This window comes from Pholcus phalangioides, unplaced genomic scaffold, assembly GCF_987345545.1.
Source record: "Pholcus phalangioides strain wild (caught in Gottingen) unplaced genomic scaffold, Ppha-v1.0 ptg000007l_1, whole genome shotgun sequence".
NCBI lineage: Eukaryota > Metazoa > Arthropoda > Arachnida > Araneae > Pholcidae > Pholcus > Pholcus phalangioides.
The window spans coordinates 33,643,975-33,659,133 of NW_028301600.1; the positions used below are offsets into that span (position 1 = coordinate 33,643,975).

Consider the following 15,159-nt stretch of genomic DNA (forward strand, 5'->3'; position numbering starts at 1 on the left):
AGAATAGGAAAAAATTCCATCAAAAGTTAACCAAAAAGCTATAAAAAAAAGCAAAGAACAGTCTAACATCTTAATTGGTTATGCGACTGTTGTCATCGGAATCTATGTTTTGTAGTATGCTGAGACAAATCGGTTGTAGCAGTGCAAAGGATGTTTCAAGCCATACAAAAAAGAGCCCATTTAATGCTAAAAGTATCATGAAGTCGCAATTATTTTTTCTCAAAACTGAAAGTGTGCTGAAATGAGCTACTACTTTACTGCATACCAACTCCAGTTATATCGCCATACAGGCAATTTCCTACCGATGGAATTGATTGGGAAATGTAGGCACCATATATTGGTGGTGGGCCCAGGTTCCATTGGTAAAGAACTTGTTTTCTTTGTTATTCCCCCAGATCTAACCCATGGACCCTGTCAGTAACGTTCATGATGGAAGACAAACATCTTACCACTGCATTACTCAGGCATCAGCTAAAATGAGCTGGAGGTAGTCAACAAATATTTTTGGATTAGGCTTTCTTACAGAGCTTGCACAAGTCTATCAGGCAAGCTATGGAAGAGCAAATAATCCTTTTGCCTGAAATGGTCACAGAAGGAAACCAACAAAAAAGGCATGTGAAAGGAAAAAAACAAAATTTCTAATGTGTTTCAACACAATCAGTCTTCAGAGGGTAAATATAACCACTATCACGTTGACTGGAGATCCCACTTGGGTTTATTACCAAATCTTCACTCCCAGTTACTCAGCAGAAAAATGTCTCTTTAAGTAAAAAATCATAAGCAGAATAAAACTGAGTGCCTGCATGTAAGTATAAAGCAATGTTCTGCCCCATTGCTTATAAAATGGAGTTGTTTGATTGGTTTATTCAAACCTCCTTTGAATTCCCTCTTCTAATGAGCCTAAGCCAAGGCACTGCAATCTGTGGTGTTGATTTATTATAATTTATCAATATATTTTTGAAAGTTTGAATATATGTATCTTTGAAGTCGTCTAAAAAAAATTGCCATATGATTACTTTATGAAAAACTCTCATTTCATGAAATTTGAATCTATGGACCTCTTGCCAGCAGTGTGAGGCCATTTTCACAATTTCTCGCATTCTTATTGCAATGAGCATGCTCAATTAATCCTGTTTTTATGAGTCCTCTCATCTATCCTATACAACCCAGACAGCAATTATCACATGGAATGTAGTAAATGCCCCATTTTTTTATTCTGTGGGGTAGAATCTTCTAGGGGGCTTGAAAATAAAGTGTTTAGTAGGTACATTAAACTTTTAGAGGAATCGGTTTGATTTTGAATGAGACTACCACATCATAAGGAATAACTAAACTTTCTTTCAGAGGCCTCTCTGCAATGTTTTTAAAGTAGTTGAGAAACAAAAATAGGGCATTTATTACATTGCAGGGCATGATGATTGATATATAGGACATACCAGGAAACCCATAAAAACAAGATTAGTTGAGCATGCTCATGAACAACTGGGAGTGAAGATATACAGTCAAATCCCATTATAACGAACTCCAAGGGACTGAAGAAATCACTTCATTATTATGAAATTTCATTGTAAAGGAATTTCGGAGTTTACATATTTTAGCATTCGCTAAAAAAATTTAATTGTAGCGGAATTTTATTCTAGGGAAAAAATTACTTATTCACATTCTAGATAATAAAAAGAATGAAATTAAATTTGTAAAATAATTGCCATTGAATTTTCTTTGGATAAGTTTTACTTGACATATTTGAGGCAAATAATCCATATATATATATATATATATATATATATATATATTATTTTTTTTGTACAAGTATTGTGAACGCTGAGGAAAGAACAAATTCCTCTAAAGTATATGCGCTCAAATGCGTGCAATGCTTTAAACAAATGCTTGAAGGATTTTGCATTCAAAAACACATGTTAATTCCAGTCTTTTCTGATATGAGTAGACTGGTATAATAACTAACACATTTTGGGAATGAATGTCCTTAAACCATGTATGCTTCTGGAAAATGTCTTGAACGAATGTCCTGTAAAGAGAGATACATTTACATCTTGAAAATTTGAAAGTTGTCTTTTTTTCTATGGGATCCTGTAAATGTTGTTTGAATTTGAAATTACAACTTGGTTGTTGAAAGTGCAAATGGAGATATGCCATATTTTAATGACACATTGTGTACATTGGCATTCCAGCATGAACATCAGAAATAATCTAAAGTTTTTCTTTAATCAAAAACTGTTTTCTTTTGAGGCCACTAATTTTTAAACGGGAAAAAATATGAAACATTTATAACACATAACACTGCTTTACCATGGATTTTTTTTTCATGTAAGGTATTGGTTAAAGGTTCTTTTCACAATTCATAGCCTCTTTGCTTCATTTTTCTTTTTTTCTGCGGTTTTTAATAGTTTTAAATGCTTGAGGATTCTTTTGAATGATTCTTTTTCAAGTTAAGGCTTGAGGTATACATAAGGGTACCAAACGCCAATAGTCTTAGTAAAGACATTGACTGTAATTAATTAATTAATTTTTCAATTTTTGTTCTTTTTAGAGGGTATTTTGACATGCAACATAAATCAATCGAAATTTGTTTTAATGGTTAGTTTTGTTTCAAGTTTGAAGAGAATAGAAGAACAACCCTTCTTCCCCAACAGAGCAGCAAGTTAATTCTCTGAAACCAATTTTATGGGATCATTTTTGGAACGTTCTGTGTGCTCTTTTGTTTATTTACTTGTTTTTGAATTCATTATAACAAATTTCTTATTTCGTAATATCTGAACTTGTAATACATTGTTTCTATGTAAACTTATTTAAGGATTAGTTTTTGTTACAAGATTTTTACTACAACGGTATTCATCAAAACAGGATTGGACTGTAGTAACTAACTCCATTGGGATTCCCAGTCAGCATAATAACAGTCATATTCGTCTTTTGAAATCATCACCCACTGTTTGTGTCAAAATGTGTTAGGAACTTCGCGGTTTTTCCTTTATTTGCTTTTTATGTTGGTTTCTTTCTGTGATCAGAAAAGATATTTCTGTGTTAAATGTGCAGTGGTCAACTGTTCATGATGCTATTCATGGGAAACAAATTGTATGCAAAAAAAATGCAGCTTGTACAAAAATAAAAAAATTATGACTTTAAGCAGTTTCTCAGGTACTGAGATTTTAGTTCGCATTTCTGGATCATTTTTTCATATGAGGCAACACTATGTATGTTCAGTAGAATTAATAAGTGAAATTGCTGAATTTGGAATATTAAGAAAATCACTGTACAATTTCAAAGAAACAGTCCAAAAATCAATATGAATTGTGTTTCCATGTGATATGGCCATAATACCATAATATGATTTTTTTTGGTGAGACATCTGTAACAGCAAACATTTACCTGGATATACTGCAACTTTATGCAACAACTCAAATGCAACATTTATAGCCCAACATTATCTTCTTAGCAAGATGGGGTCCCTGTGCACTGAAATACAGATATCCAATAATTTTTGGACACAATTTTAACAAACCAATGGATCAAATGGTGTGGACCACAACAGCTTGGTCATACAGATCACCAGATATGATCACAACTGACATTATTGTTACTATCACGTCAGAAATGCCACACAGGACATAGCTGAAACTCTACTATCTACTGGATATCATCAAAGCAACAAAAGGATCACATATTGAGGTGTGCATTGATTTTTTTAACAAAAACTGTATGACTGCTGCATTGTATTCATATATTTTTTACCCCTTCCAACTTCTTGTAGAGGTAGAAACTGCTCAATAATAGAGACATTTGAACTGGACAACTTGTATATGTGAAAAAACATTGAATTTTACTGATTAAATCAGAGATTCTCAAATTTTTCATGTCTACAGCACTGTTGAGAATTTTAAAGTATGTTGCAGTACCCCTACCACTCAATCCATCATTGAGGCACATCTATGACTCCCTAAATTTCAGTGACATAATATTTGGGAATCACAGCCTTAAAGTCATATGCTTAATATTACTTTATTCTGAGAAAAAAATGCACATCACCACCGACAAATCTCATGGTACCCTTTAGTTTCATGGCACACGCTTTGAGAATCGCTTTATAAAATTCATTCTATGTTTACCTTATTCTATTGGCATTTTTACTACGTGTCTTTTTACATGCAGATATTTCTTGGTAGTGAACAAAATGTTTTGTCCCATTATGTTGAGTGTCCGTAATATGTGGGTGTTCATTATTGATTTTCAAACCACTTCTGACGCCCACGCTTAGCTTAATGGCTTAGAAGAGTTCAGTGTTAAATAGTGTCAATACTCTATTTCGAACAGTGTCATTTTGTATACTCCAATTTAGCATACAACATTTATTCTAGTGCAATAAAATAAAATAATATACAGAAGGGAAATAAAGAAACTAGTACGTTTGCTCACTTGTGTGACACTGATCTTTTAACCCATGTGATTTCCATCTATGCAGGTTTTTCTCCTAGTTTCTTTTTCTTCTGTTTTTTTAGCAAGTGTCAGCACTGCCACCACACTCTAGTATTGATATAGTGTTAGTAGATATATATTTTTATCTTTTTATGAATATGTTTTTAGCATTAAATTCATTACAGATTTTTATTTCAGACTTATTTCAATGCAAATGCTCTCACTCTGATACGGTCATTGGTCACAGGTGGAGCAACTCCAGAATTAGAATTAATTTTGGCAGAAGGAGCAGGCTTGCGTGGTGGATATAGTACTCCAGAATCATTAGCTAATAGAGATCGCTGTCGTGTGGGACAGATTTCTTTATATGATGGACCACTGGCTCAATTTGGGGTGAGAATCAAGATGATTCACAATGATACTTTTCAATTATAAAGTTGTCATGAACCATACCTGTAAAAAATAATATTTTGCTTTCAAGGTCTCTCATAATGGTCACAAAACCTTGCCATGCTATAAGTAAAGTAGGATAGCCAAAACTCCCAACTGATAACATGCTCTATGAGAATCAAAATTTCTTTTTCTGCTGAGCTATTGAAATCCTTTTAACTGTATTTTTCCACTCGTAGTGTTTTTCACAGATGCAGAAAAAGTATCAAGATATGTTTCAATTCCAAAATCACTAGCAAAGCACAGCAAGCCTTTTTTTAACATGTTAACTAGTGGGGGTTTTTGGCCTACCAGCCTTTCTATTTGGCACACCAGTAAAGAAAAAATTTTCACTCATAGGCTATGACCTTTTTCTTCAGTCAACCATTGACTCCTACCACACTGTTGGATGCCCTTTTTCAAAGCGACCCACCAGTTCAAATTTCTTTAAAAAAAGACCCGAAGCACAGCTATATGAGTTATTGAAGAGAAGCAATATCTTTCAACTGATATTTTTCTTCTTGCCTCGTCATTATGTTAGAAAAACCAGAAGAATTAAAGTATTTGAGTAAAAGCAACAAAAAAGTTATTAAATAGGCCACAACTTTGAATAAGTCTCAGAAATAAAAAAATTAATTTAAAACCATAAAAGATACAGGTTCATTACACTAGGGAACAAAATTTTTGTTGCATTTATACAAGCTATATATTTTACCTAATTCAAGCATGCTGATTTCAAATCTGAATTAAAAGCATACATAGGAACAACAAAAAGAAGTACTGCTACAAGAATAAAGGAACACCAGAGAAGCTGCCACCTGGGAAAAACCATTGCAGAACATATGTGGGAAACCGGCCACAAAATTAAATTTGAAAAGACTGAGGTAATATCGTCTGAGGTACACTACCATGCTCGTCTTCATAGAGAAGCCATTGACATATTCAAGCGCCACAATGCAAATTGAAAGGAGGAGACGATGAAGGTGCATCCCACTTGGGTCCCGTTATTTCAGCGGCACAGAGAGCCGAGATGTGCCCCGATGAGTGCCAGAGAGGAAATGATTTCGACAGATAATCGCCGCTAGACACCATATGCAGCCAATCAGAGCACGACATATCCACACAAGCCAACCAATGCAGTTCTTCTGCAGCCGATCAAGTCTCAGAAGTGCATATAGAGAACAAGTCGATGACAGTAGATGTACGAAGCCTTTCTCGCTTGCAGTGGAGATTTACATTTGAATAACCTCAGATGATGCCTGCCACAGATGAGGGCGAAACATCAGGAAGAAAATCTCTTAGACCATGGCCTATTAGCCTGGAAACCGTTTGCAAGTCATTGAGTGTCGGCCATGAAAGCCTCTGACAATATTTCAATTCTGAATTTAGTTTTTCCGTGTAAGCTCTAGATTTTTTTCAAACTAGCATTTTTAGTTTTTTTTTCTGAATTTATTTGTTCTAGCACTTTGCAGGCAAGAATTTGCGCTAATAACTCTTGCATTTGTGGACGTTATGAGAGCAATCTCGTTTGATGCTCTAGCAGTAGTCTGCCACCATATTTTTGTCCCAGCAGCCTTGGTAGCGCTCTTCCATCATTTTGAAATCTTGATGAAAGTGCTTTCCTTGATCATCACTTATAACTATAAGGTTCTTGAGGGATTGATCAATATGACTAAACAGGAAATGAAGCTTTATACTCATGTTGCACCCGAGCTCATGAACAGCATTCTAGTAATCAGAATATTAGTTATCTGCCTTTCTGTTACCAAGGAATTTTGTGTAACTGCCTTAAAAGATAGCCACACACACATACACACATGCTGTGACTTCTCCTTTTCATTCATCTTTGTGACAAATTCAGGATCACACACAAGGGCATGAATTTGAGGTCCAACAAACACACTTGCTTTGATCTTCTTGAAAGACGAAACAGGAAAAAAGGAAACTATATATTGAAAACATTCACCATCAATATTCAATGCCTTGACAAACTGCTTCATCAATCCAAACTTGAGATGAAATGGAGGAAAAACTATCATCTGGTTGACTATTGGTTCACTCACAATATTTGGCATGCCTGCTTTCAGAGTTTTATGAATAGACCACTCCTGAGTCCAATGTTTGTCTCAAGCTTGGCTGTCTCACATGCAAAGAAAGCATAACAATTTTTTTTTAATCCTTTCTGTTAGCCAAGTGGGATGTTAATCATTTTTAGGTCTACACAAATGATCCAATTATGTTCATGAAATTCCAGTAAGTCAATGATCATTTTAATGTCGTCGTGTGCTTCTCACAAATACACTGAATGGCCAACTGGTACTGATCCATGCACATTACCATTATGCAAATACACATTTTAGACTGTGCTTACTGCTTATCTAAAAATAACCACCACTCTTCTGTACTATAGAAGATGACACCTAATTTTCCGAGAAGACCTGGGATATCATGGCAGTAACCAAACTGCTTATCTTCCAAAAAGACGACCAGTAAGTCCTGATTCCTTTTTTTAGAAAAAAGAAACTTTTGTAGAGGAATCAAGTAGATTCTTTTTCTGTAGAGCCTGGAGGCTAGTACCTCAGCTGCTTTTTTGGAGAGGGCCAAATTATGCACTAAGTCATTCAATTCTGCTTGACTAAACTGCTGAGGGGCTGATGAATTCTCGCTATCAGAAGCTGTAGAGTCTTGGAATGTTGAAACCATTTCTGGAAGCTAGATATATCACAAACACCACACATTTGCTGATCTTGCTTTGTGTCTTCATCTTCAGATGAGCCAAAACCATTAAACACAGGAATTGAGAGTTGCTCAGAGAGTGGAATCGGTTGAATAGTGGATGCAATATCAGGGTAGAAGATCCTGTGCCATTTTTTCTTGCAGACACCCTTTGTGTTGACCAGGCAAAATAGCAATTATGTGATCTGTGGGTTTCCACCAAACCATGGGAATTCCAAATGGCACAAACCCTTTTGTTTCCCTTTTGCCCAGTCACGAAGCATTTCCTTGCAACTATGACACTCAATATGAGGGGCACATTTCTTGTCTTGGTCCCCAAGTTGAATTTCAAAATAGGCTTTATAAGTACACTTCACAATGAAATATTGCATGCCTTTGACAAACAAGTGTGTAGCAACCACATACATAACGGAATGCATTAAGACTATTTTAACATCTACATCTACTTGAAGAAGCCATGGATCAGATCTGAGTGAACTCCACAAAATACACTTGCCTGCTCAGTTTAAGACTGACACAGAAAATAACACTAGAGAGAAAGAAAAATATGGCATTTCCCTATTGCATCTGCAACTGAAATATACTGTGCCATCCTCCTGATGCCATGCCCTACATGTTAGAAAAGTGCTGCCCTTGTGTCCACTGGAATAAACTTATAAAACTGATGCTACAGACTGATACATTGACACTCTAGTGAATCTATATAGTAGTACAACCTAAACTGCAACAAATAGGCTAGTGTAAGTCGTTAGTCGATAGCGCAGGACCTTTGGCCAAATAACAGTATATAATATTAAACTGCATAAAAACTAGAGCTTGCAGAGAGAAATCAATTTCAGATTTTGAATCAGCAATAAGAAAATAACTTAGATCAGTTGTAAAATCTCACGAACAGAAAAAAAAATTCTTCCCAGTGTTATCAGAGAGTATGGAGCTTGAAAATATCAGTCAATTGAATTGTAGCCTACTGAATATTTAACAAGTATTTATTGGAAAATGCAAAAAAAAATTGCACATGAAATTTATAATTATAAATATTTAGAATTTATAAATTATTATAATTACATGAAAGCGAAATATTTTCCTGGTTTTATAATTTCATACACTTAAGTTAAGGTTAACACTTAAAGTTAAGCTCTAATATTATGCACTTTGCACTTGTGCATAAGCCCTTGTGGCATTTATTTTGAAAAGAAATCTAATAGAGCCCAATGGATGGCAATTTAAAATATTTAATACATACAATTTTGTATTAATAATGCCATATTTTGCTTGAAAATTTTTTTTTCGAACATTTAAAAAGTTTTCAGTATATCAATAAGCAAATTAAAAATATTCTGACATATCATATTCTCATTTCTTACTCTTCAATTCAGGAAGGAGGTACTTACTGTGATTTATTCGTGTCAGCTCTTCGTAGTTATGGCATGTTGTGCATTGGACTATACAGGTTCAGGGATACAAGCTCTTCATGTGAGGCCTCGTCAAAACGATATGTTATAACAAATCCTCCAGTAGATTTTACTTTACTTCCTACAGATATGGTAAGTATTTGGAAATTTAACATTCACAAGAAATTTTATTTTATTAGCAGAGATTAGCAATCAATATCTGCATGCTTATAATGTCTAACACTTCCTCTAATTTAACTACTGATTTTAATCAATGATTTAAATATATTGTAAAATATACAGGATCTTTGTCATATTTATTGCAAGAGACATTTATTTTCACTTGTTTCATTCAACTACAGTAAGGTTAGATCATGATGAAATTTATTGAACAAAAAATTTATACAGAAGCACCTTAATTAGTCCATGTAATTAAGACAAACATCAGAAAATTGAAATTTCTGAATAATAAGATATGCATCAATTTAAAGATCTAGATTCATCACTACTAATTGTAATCAAAAGTACATAGAAACGTCAAGCATCTGCATCATACATTCAACCAACATATAGACAATTTGGTCATCCTTTGCTTCTCAAATACATCATAAAGTTGTTATAACAACATTATTTCTTAGGAAGAGAAATGTTCTTATTTCTCTAACCAAACCATTGCTTTTGAGGGCTTTAATAAAAGTCTTGTTGCTTATTTGTACTTGCAAAGTCTATTTTTACCTTCATTGATCTCTTAACTACCACTGATGGGAAAATTTTGGACTCTAGCAATAATTTCCTTGTACAAATACAATACAAATACAACGCCACAACAGGCAAACCGCCCAACGAGGTGGCTGCTTAAGAACATCATGGATCCCCGAGCCCCTACCTACTACTGCTACACCACACATGCACCCCCCTCCCCCGTGGAACCCCCCAACGAATCGGTACATGCGGGAATGTGCGTGTACGTGTAGTGCAACCTGACGTAAAGTTTGTTTCTGTGTAATGCTTGTTATGTGTAGTGCTGTCATCTGCCCCCAGATTTTCTAACTATGAGTGAAGTGTTATGATTGAATGATTTATCGTTGTAGGACTGTTGCTCTCTGTGGCGAGACTTTTTAACAGGGAGATCGGCTCGCATTTGCGCCTTGAAGTTGGGAACCACAGAAAACCAACTTCAGCCGACCACCACTGTGGGGTTCGAACCCGGATCCTCGCATCACGAGTCCGGCACTATAACCACTCGACCACCACAGCCGCAAGGTGGCCACCTTGCTACTAATACAAAAATTATCACAAAATAAACTGATGTTTATTAACACAGAGTTCCAGATAAATTAGGGGGGGATCTCATAATCAAGATTCTACTGTATTATAAATTTATGAAAACTTCTCAAAACATTATCTTAAAAATACACAATTGAACCTCACTTAAGACAAAGTTAGAAGGACTGAAAAGAAATTTCATATGCAAACTTCATTATGTTTGGGCTGAATCAAATATAATTTGCTTGCATGACATGCAATTTCTAGTTATACAGTCACAGCTTGATTTTGCAAAATGACATTTATGACATTAAAATGACACTGAAATGACATTAATCTAAGCAATGCAATATTCCAAAATGAGGGAAACTTTTCTCACCTCAATTAAAAAATTTTGATCTAGTTTTCACAATCATCTCGTTCGAAAATTTAAGATATTATCCACGTCTGTCTAGGCTTTCGTTATCTACAGGTCAAGTTTTCATGTCTAAACAGTAAGAAGTATGGGAAGTAAACCCACCATAGTGTTTGAGGGAGAATCTTTGACAAAAACAATGAAGCAAAGGATTGTTGATATATACTAGAACAATGTCATAAAAATTTTCAGAACAGGCCAAGGCACTCTGGCAATTTCTAAAAATTAGCTGCGATAACAAAGTACAGATCATAGTTGACTGAAACGGTTTGGCCATTGTACATCCAATTTGAGATGTTTTTCTCCCTTAAATTTAACACTGCACCAACCATGAGAATAATAAATGTCAAGTTATCAGGGTAGTCAGGTTATCACAGTTTAACTGTATTTTTATTATACACTAAAACCTGTCTTCAACGGAAAAAAATCTTGGTCCCGTGATTTCAGCTCCCAAAATACATATTTAAAAACATGGATTAAACGGAACCTCTCTAACGCAGAAACGGAAAGGAAAATTGTACACTCTTAACAGAAAATTTCACACAAACACTTTGAGTGTTTCGCAACCGAGGGATCATGTAAAATGTTAAAGTGCTGTACAGAATTTTTTTTATGCAATCTCTGTTTGTCAATGTGAGCTCTACATCATCTAACATGACATTAGCAAAAACTGTTTCTGTACTTGATGCTATGATATTAATAAGCCATATGTAGTTGAGCAGTTATTTCTCGAAACTATAAAAAAATTTTTTTTGGAAAATTAGATATTCCTGTGTGAGAAATAACATGCAAGGGTTGAATTTCCAAATGGTATGCAAGACTTACAAAATTGCATGCAAGATGCTTTCCATGACAGCAGTGTTGAGGATTACATAAACATAGCCGACAGTGTACAAACTGATCATCATATGACAGCTATTCACAATGTCATTGAAATTTTTTGAGAAAATCAAAAAAAGGAGAGGATGAACATGAGATGAATGTCATCATTTCAGAAGAATAACAGTGCACGGTGAAGTGTTATGGATAGATGATGTCGAAACCTTGAAAAAACTGCAGCACTTTGCTTTACATTATAAATGACTCAGTCATGTTTAGAATGATTTCTGGAGCAAAACTATTTATTGAAAGTCAAGCAGCAAAGGCAGTGAAACTGCATATAGAAAACTCTTATTGACCACTATAAAAAGAAAATTTAGTTTTATTTACAGTACTACTTTTTAAATTTTTTATTCACTATTAGTCGATGAGGATATGTAAAATGTACTGTATATACTATTATGTTAAAGTAAATATGTATGTATTTTTTATAAATATTGTATCACAGCGGTTCTCAACCGAGGGCCCCTAGGATATTCCACGGGGGCCATGGATGAAAATCTTGCAAAAGGGGAGCCATGGCTGCTGATAGGGAGGCCACGAAGAAATTTGTAAAAAGAGTGATTAAAAAAATTTAATTTCAAACTAAATGCATAGAATATTTCCTATTTCGCAATTTTTCCCTATTTAAGTAACATTAACGAGAGGGAAAGAAAAATGTTGCATGTAATCTGGGTAGTTTTACAACGTATGTTGTGGGGCTGACAGAGTAAGCCATGACACAAACTATAGAAGAAGCTTCAGCATGATTGGAGTAGCTGTAAAAACAGGAAATTGTGTGTTCAAAGACTTTTCATGCATAGAGGCTACCATTAAAAATGCAGACAGATTTGTTGACCATTCATCGACATTCTTTTGAGTGCTGGTTATAGTGATGGTAGTAAATGTAATCCTAGAAGTAGAAGGGTGAAAAATGAAAGTTTTGTCAACATCGTTTTCAAGCAATTACAGACAGAAAATGGCCATCTAGCATAGCACAAATCTATCCTCAGCTGGACACTGGTTTGTTGGGGATCGGAAAATCGAATAATGAATGATTGCTTCATGGTATTTATGACTTTTGAGAGGAATGCCAATCCATTGCCTCTACTGAAAAGAAATAAGTACTAAGAAACACAGTACTGCATAAGTAAATAGTACTGTGTTGTGCTATTATGGCTGGAAAAATAAAAAAAGGAGAATGACACCCACCACACCTGTTTTTTTAGGGATATTTGTTAACATTCCCACCGCAGTTTTAGGGCAACCAATATGGTCTCTAAGGCAGGGTCATAAATACAAATGTACGAGAAAAAAAATTTAGACCTTTGATAGGTTGGCAGGATATTTTAATGCCTACCATAGGATCTGAGCAGTTTAAAGATGAAATTTATCACTTGAAGTCTTAGTTTCACGAAAACAAGCATATAATGATTTTGTTGTGTGTTTTTTCAATCCAATTGTCATAAGCTTGGGTTACATTATTATATGGTTTCGAGACAAATGTATTTATATACAGAGTGTCACTTTATTGGATTTGATATCATATTTTGCAATCTAAAAGAGGTAAAACTTTTTTCGTATTGCTTTTTTCTCAATTTTAGTTTAAAATATCAAATAAGGTCTTTAACAGAAATAAGTCGAAAACTTATTTCGTTACTATAGGAAAAAATTACACGCTTTGTTTTTCTGAATTTCAATGATAAATTAGAATACTATGTGTTTATTAAAGAGTCTGACCAATTAGTGTGGAATGTAGATCTTTTGATAATAATTTGGGACTCGATTAATCTCTATACTTATACGCGAAAAATGCTCAACTAAGCAAAATACATATATCATTACACATGTGTAGTAGGTCAAAATTCACAACATAAACTTTGAGGCCCTGAAATATTGGATGGAGTTTGTTGTAGAAATCTTCATTCCATTATGCATATGTATCCTTAAATATTTACGCACTCATGCTTGCTTGTTAGCAAACTAGTGTATTACTGGTACTTAATACAGTATAACTTCATTTAAGATTGACACCACCAGCTACTCTTTAAAGGTTTATTAACCAATATTGTGTCTACATTCTATTAACAGGACTGCAGAATCCCAAATAACTTCAAAGCCTTTTTCATACTATACAAGAACAATGCTGTGAACATAAGAAAAACATTTTAAAAGGGCGTAGGCCACTTTTCAAACTATCTAACCCTTACAGCGGCAATCCCGAAATATCTCTTCAAACTTGATCTGCTTTATTTTGGTCACACCAAAATATCTCGGGTTCTTAACACGCTTTTATTTTAATGTGGCAGTCATAATGCAGATCAGGAAAATTTAAAAAAAACAAAAAAAACGTAAAAGGTAAATGCCCATAATCGGCTCAATGAGTCTCTTTGTATTTGTCAAATTAAAGTTTATGGTTTTTGCATTGATAATACGCATGCATGCAAAACTAGTTCAGTGACACGTTTTCACAATCTTCAAAATTTACACGGATTTGATAGTTAGAAATGATGTCCATGGATTCCAAAGATTTGGAGTTCGAGTTGAAGTGAAAATCTTATTTATAAATGTGAAAGTATGTATGTCTGTTCTTTATACAAATCTACAGTTTTAGGCTGATCATCGCTAGATTTTGCATATATACTAAACAAGACAGGGAATGAACAGTAGGCTACTTTAAAAGTTTGTCAGAGCTGGGCAAATGCCCAAAATGGGCAAAAAAACTGTCGGGCAACAATGGTTTTGGGGCCTCGCCTCAACAATCACTTTCGGAATGTTTACTTTGGTTACCGTGGTTTCCAACAATGCGTTTCAGACGTGTATATGTCTTTACAATGGTTTGTCACATCTTTAATGCTGCCATTAGAACAGTTTATTCCTTTATAATGGTTTGTCACTTTTCCAATCCTCCCAGTAATTGAAGGAAACCTGGGAAGCGACAGGTATTTTTGCTAGTCTATATACAGGGTGTCCTGTAAGTGCTAATGCAGCCTTTATTTCTCATCAACCGCCCATCATAGAGGTATAGTTCCAATTTTAAAAATGCTTAAAAGACGTTTGAATAATATTCGCTGCACAAGCTGGACGTATGACGTCACTGAACAACAACTACGATGACGAAACTGAGAATAAAAATGTTCCACGCCAGCTGATGAACTCGATGCTTTCCCCAAATCATCAACACTCTGGCATGAAGTTAAAAAATTATCAGTATCCACCAAAATGCGAGTTCAACTGCAAAATGACGCAACACTGTTATCATTTTCACATCAGTTGATCAAACTTGGCAATGGAAGAATTCCTATAAACCCAAGCACAGGACTGATTACATTCCCAAATGGATTTTGCCAGTTGTTAAACTCAGTTCAAAAACTTGCTGACAAAGTCTTCCCAAACATTCAACAAAATCACCAAAATCATGAGTGGCTTTGTGAGACACTGATTCTGGCATCGAAAAATGACAGTGTGAACAAGATCAATGAAAAATCCTAAAAATTATTCTAGGGCACTCCACATCTTACAAATCGGTTGAAACTGTCACAGACACAGCGCAGACAGTTCTGTATCCTGCAGAATTTCTGAACTATTTGGATATTCCGGGTGTGCCACCACACAACTTGACCCTCAAAGTTGGAG

General features: G+C 34.8%; 1 protein-coding gene across 4 annotated transcripts in view; it reads left to right on the top strand.

The window, feature by feature from the left end:
• Positions 1-15,159, top strand: part of LOC149085212 (calcium-activated potassium channel slowpoke-like) — a 268,638-nt gene that overhangs the window by 238,734 nt on the left and 14,745 nt on the right. For all 4 annotated transcript variants that reach the window (XM_089233076.1, XM_089233074.1, XM_089233075.1 and 1 more), the window contains 2 exons: positions 4,627-4,821; positions 8,970-9,137. In XM_089233076.1, the coding sequence (XP_089089202.1) occupies positions 4,627-4,821; positions 8,970-9,137 (363 nt within the window). The remainder of the gene's footprint in view (positions 1-4,626; positions 4,822-8,969; positions 9,138-15,159) is intronic.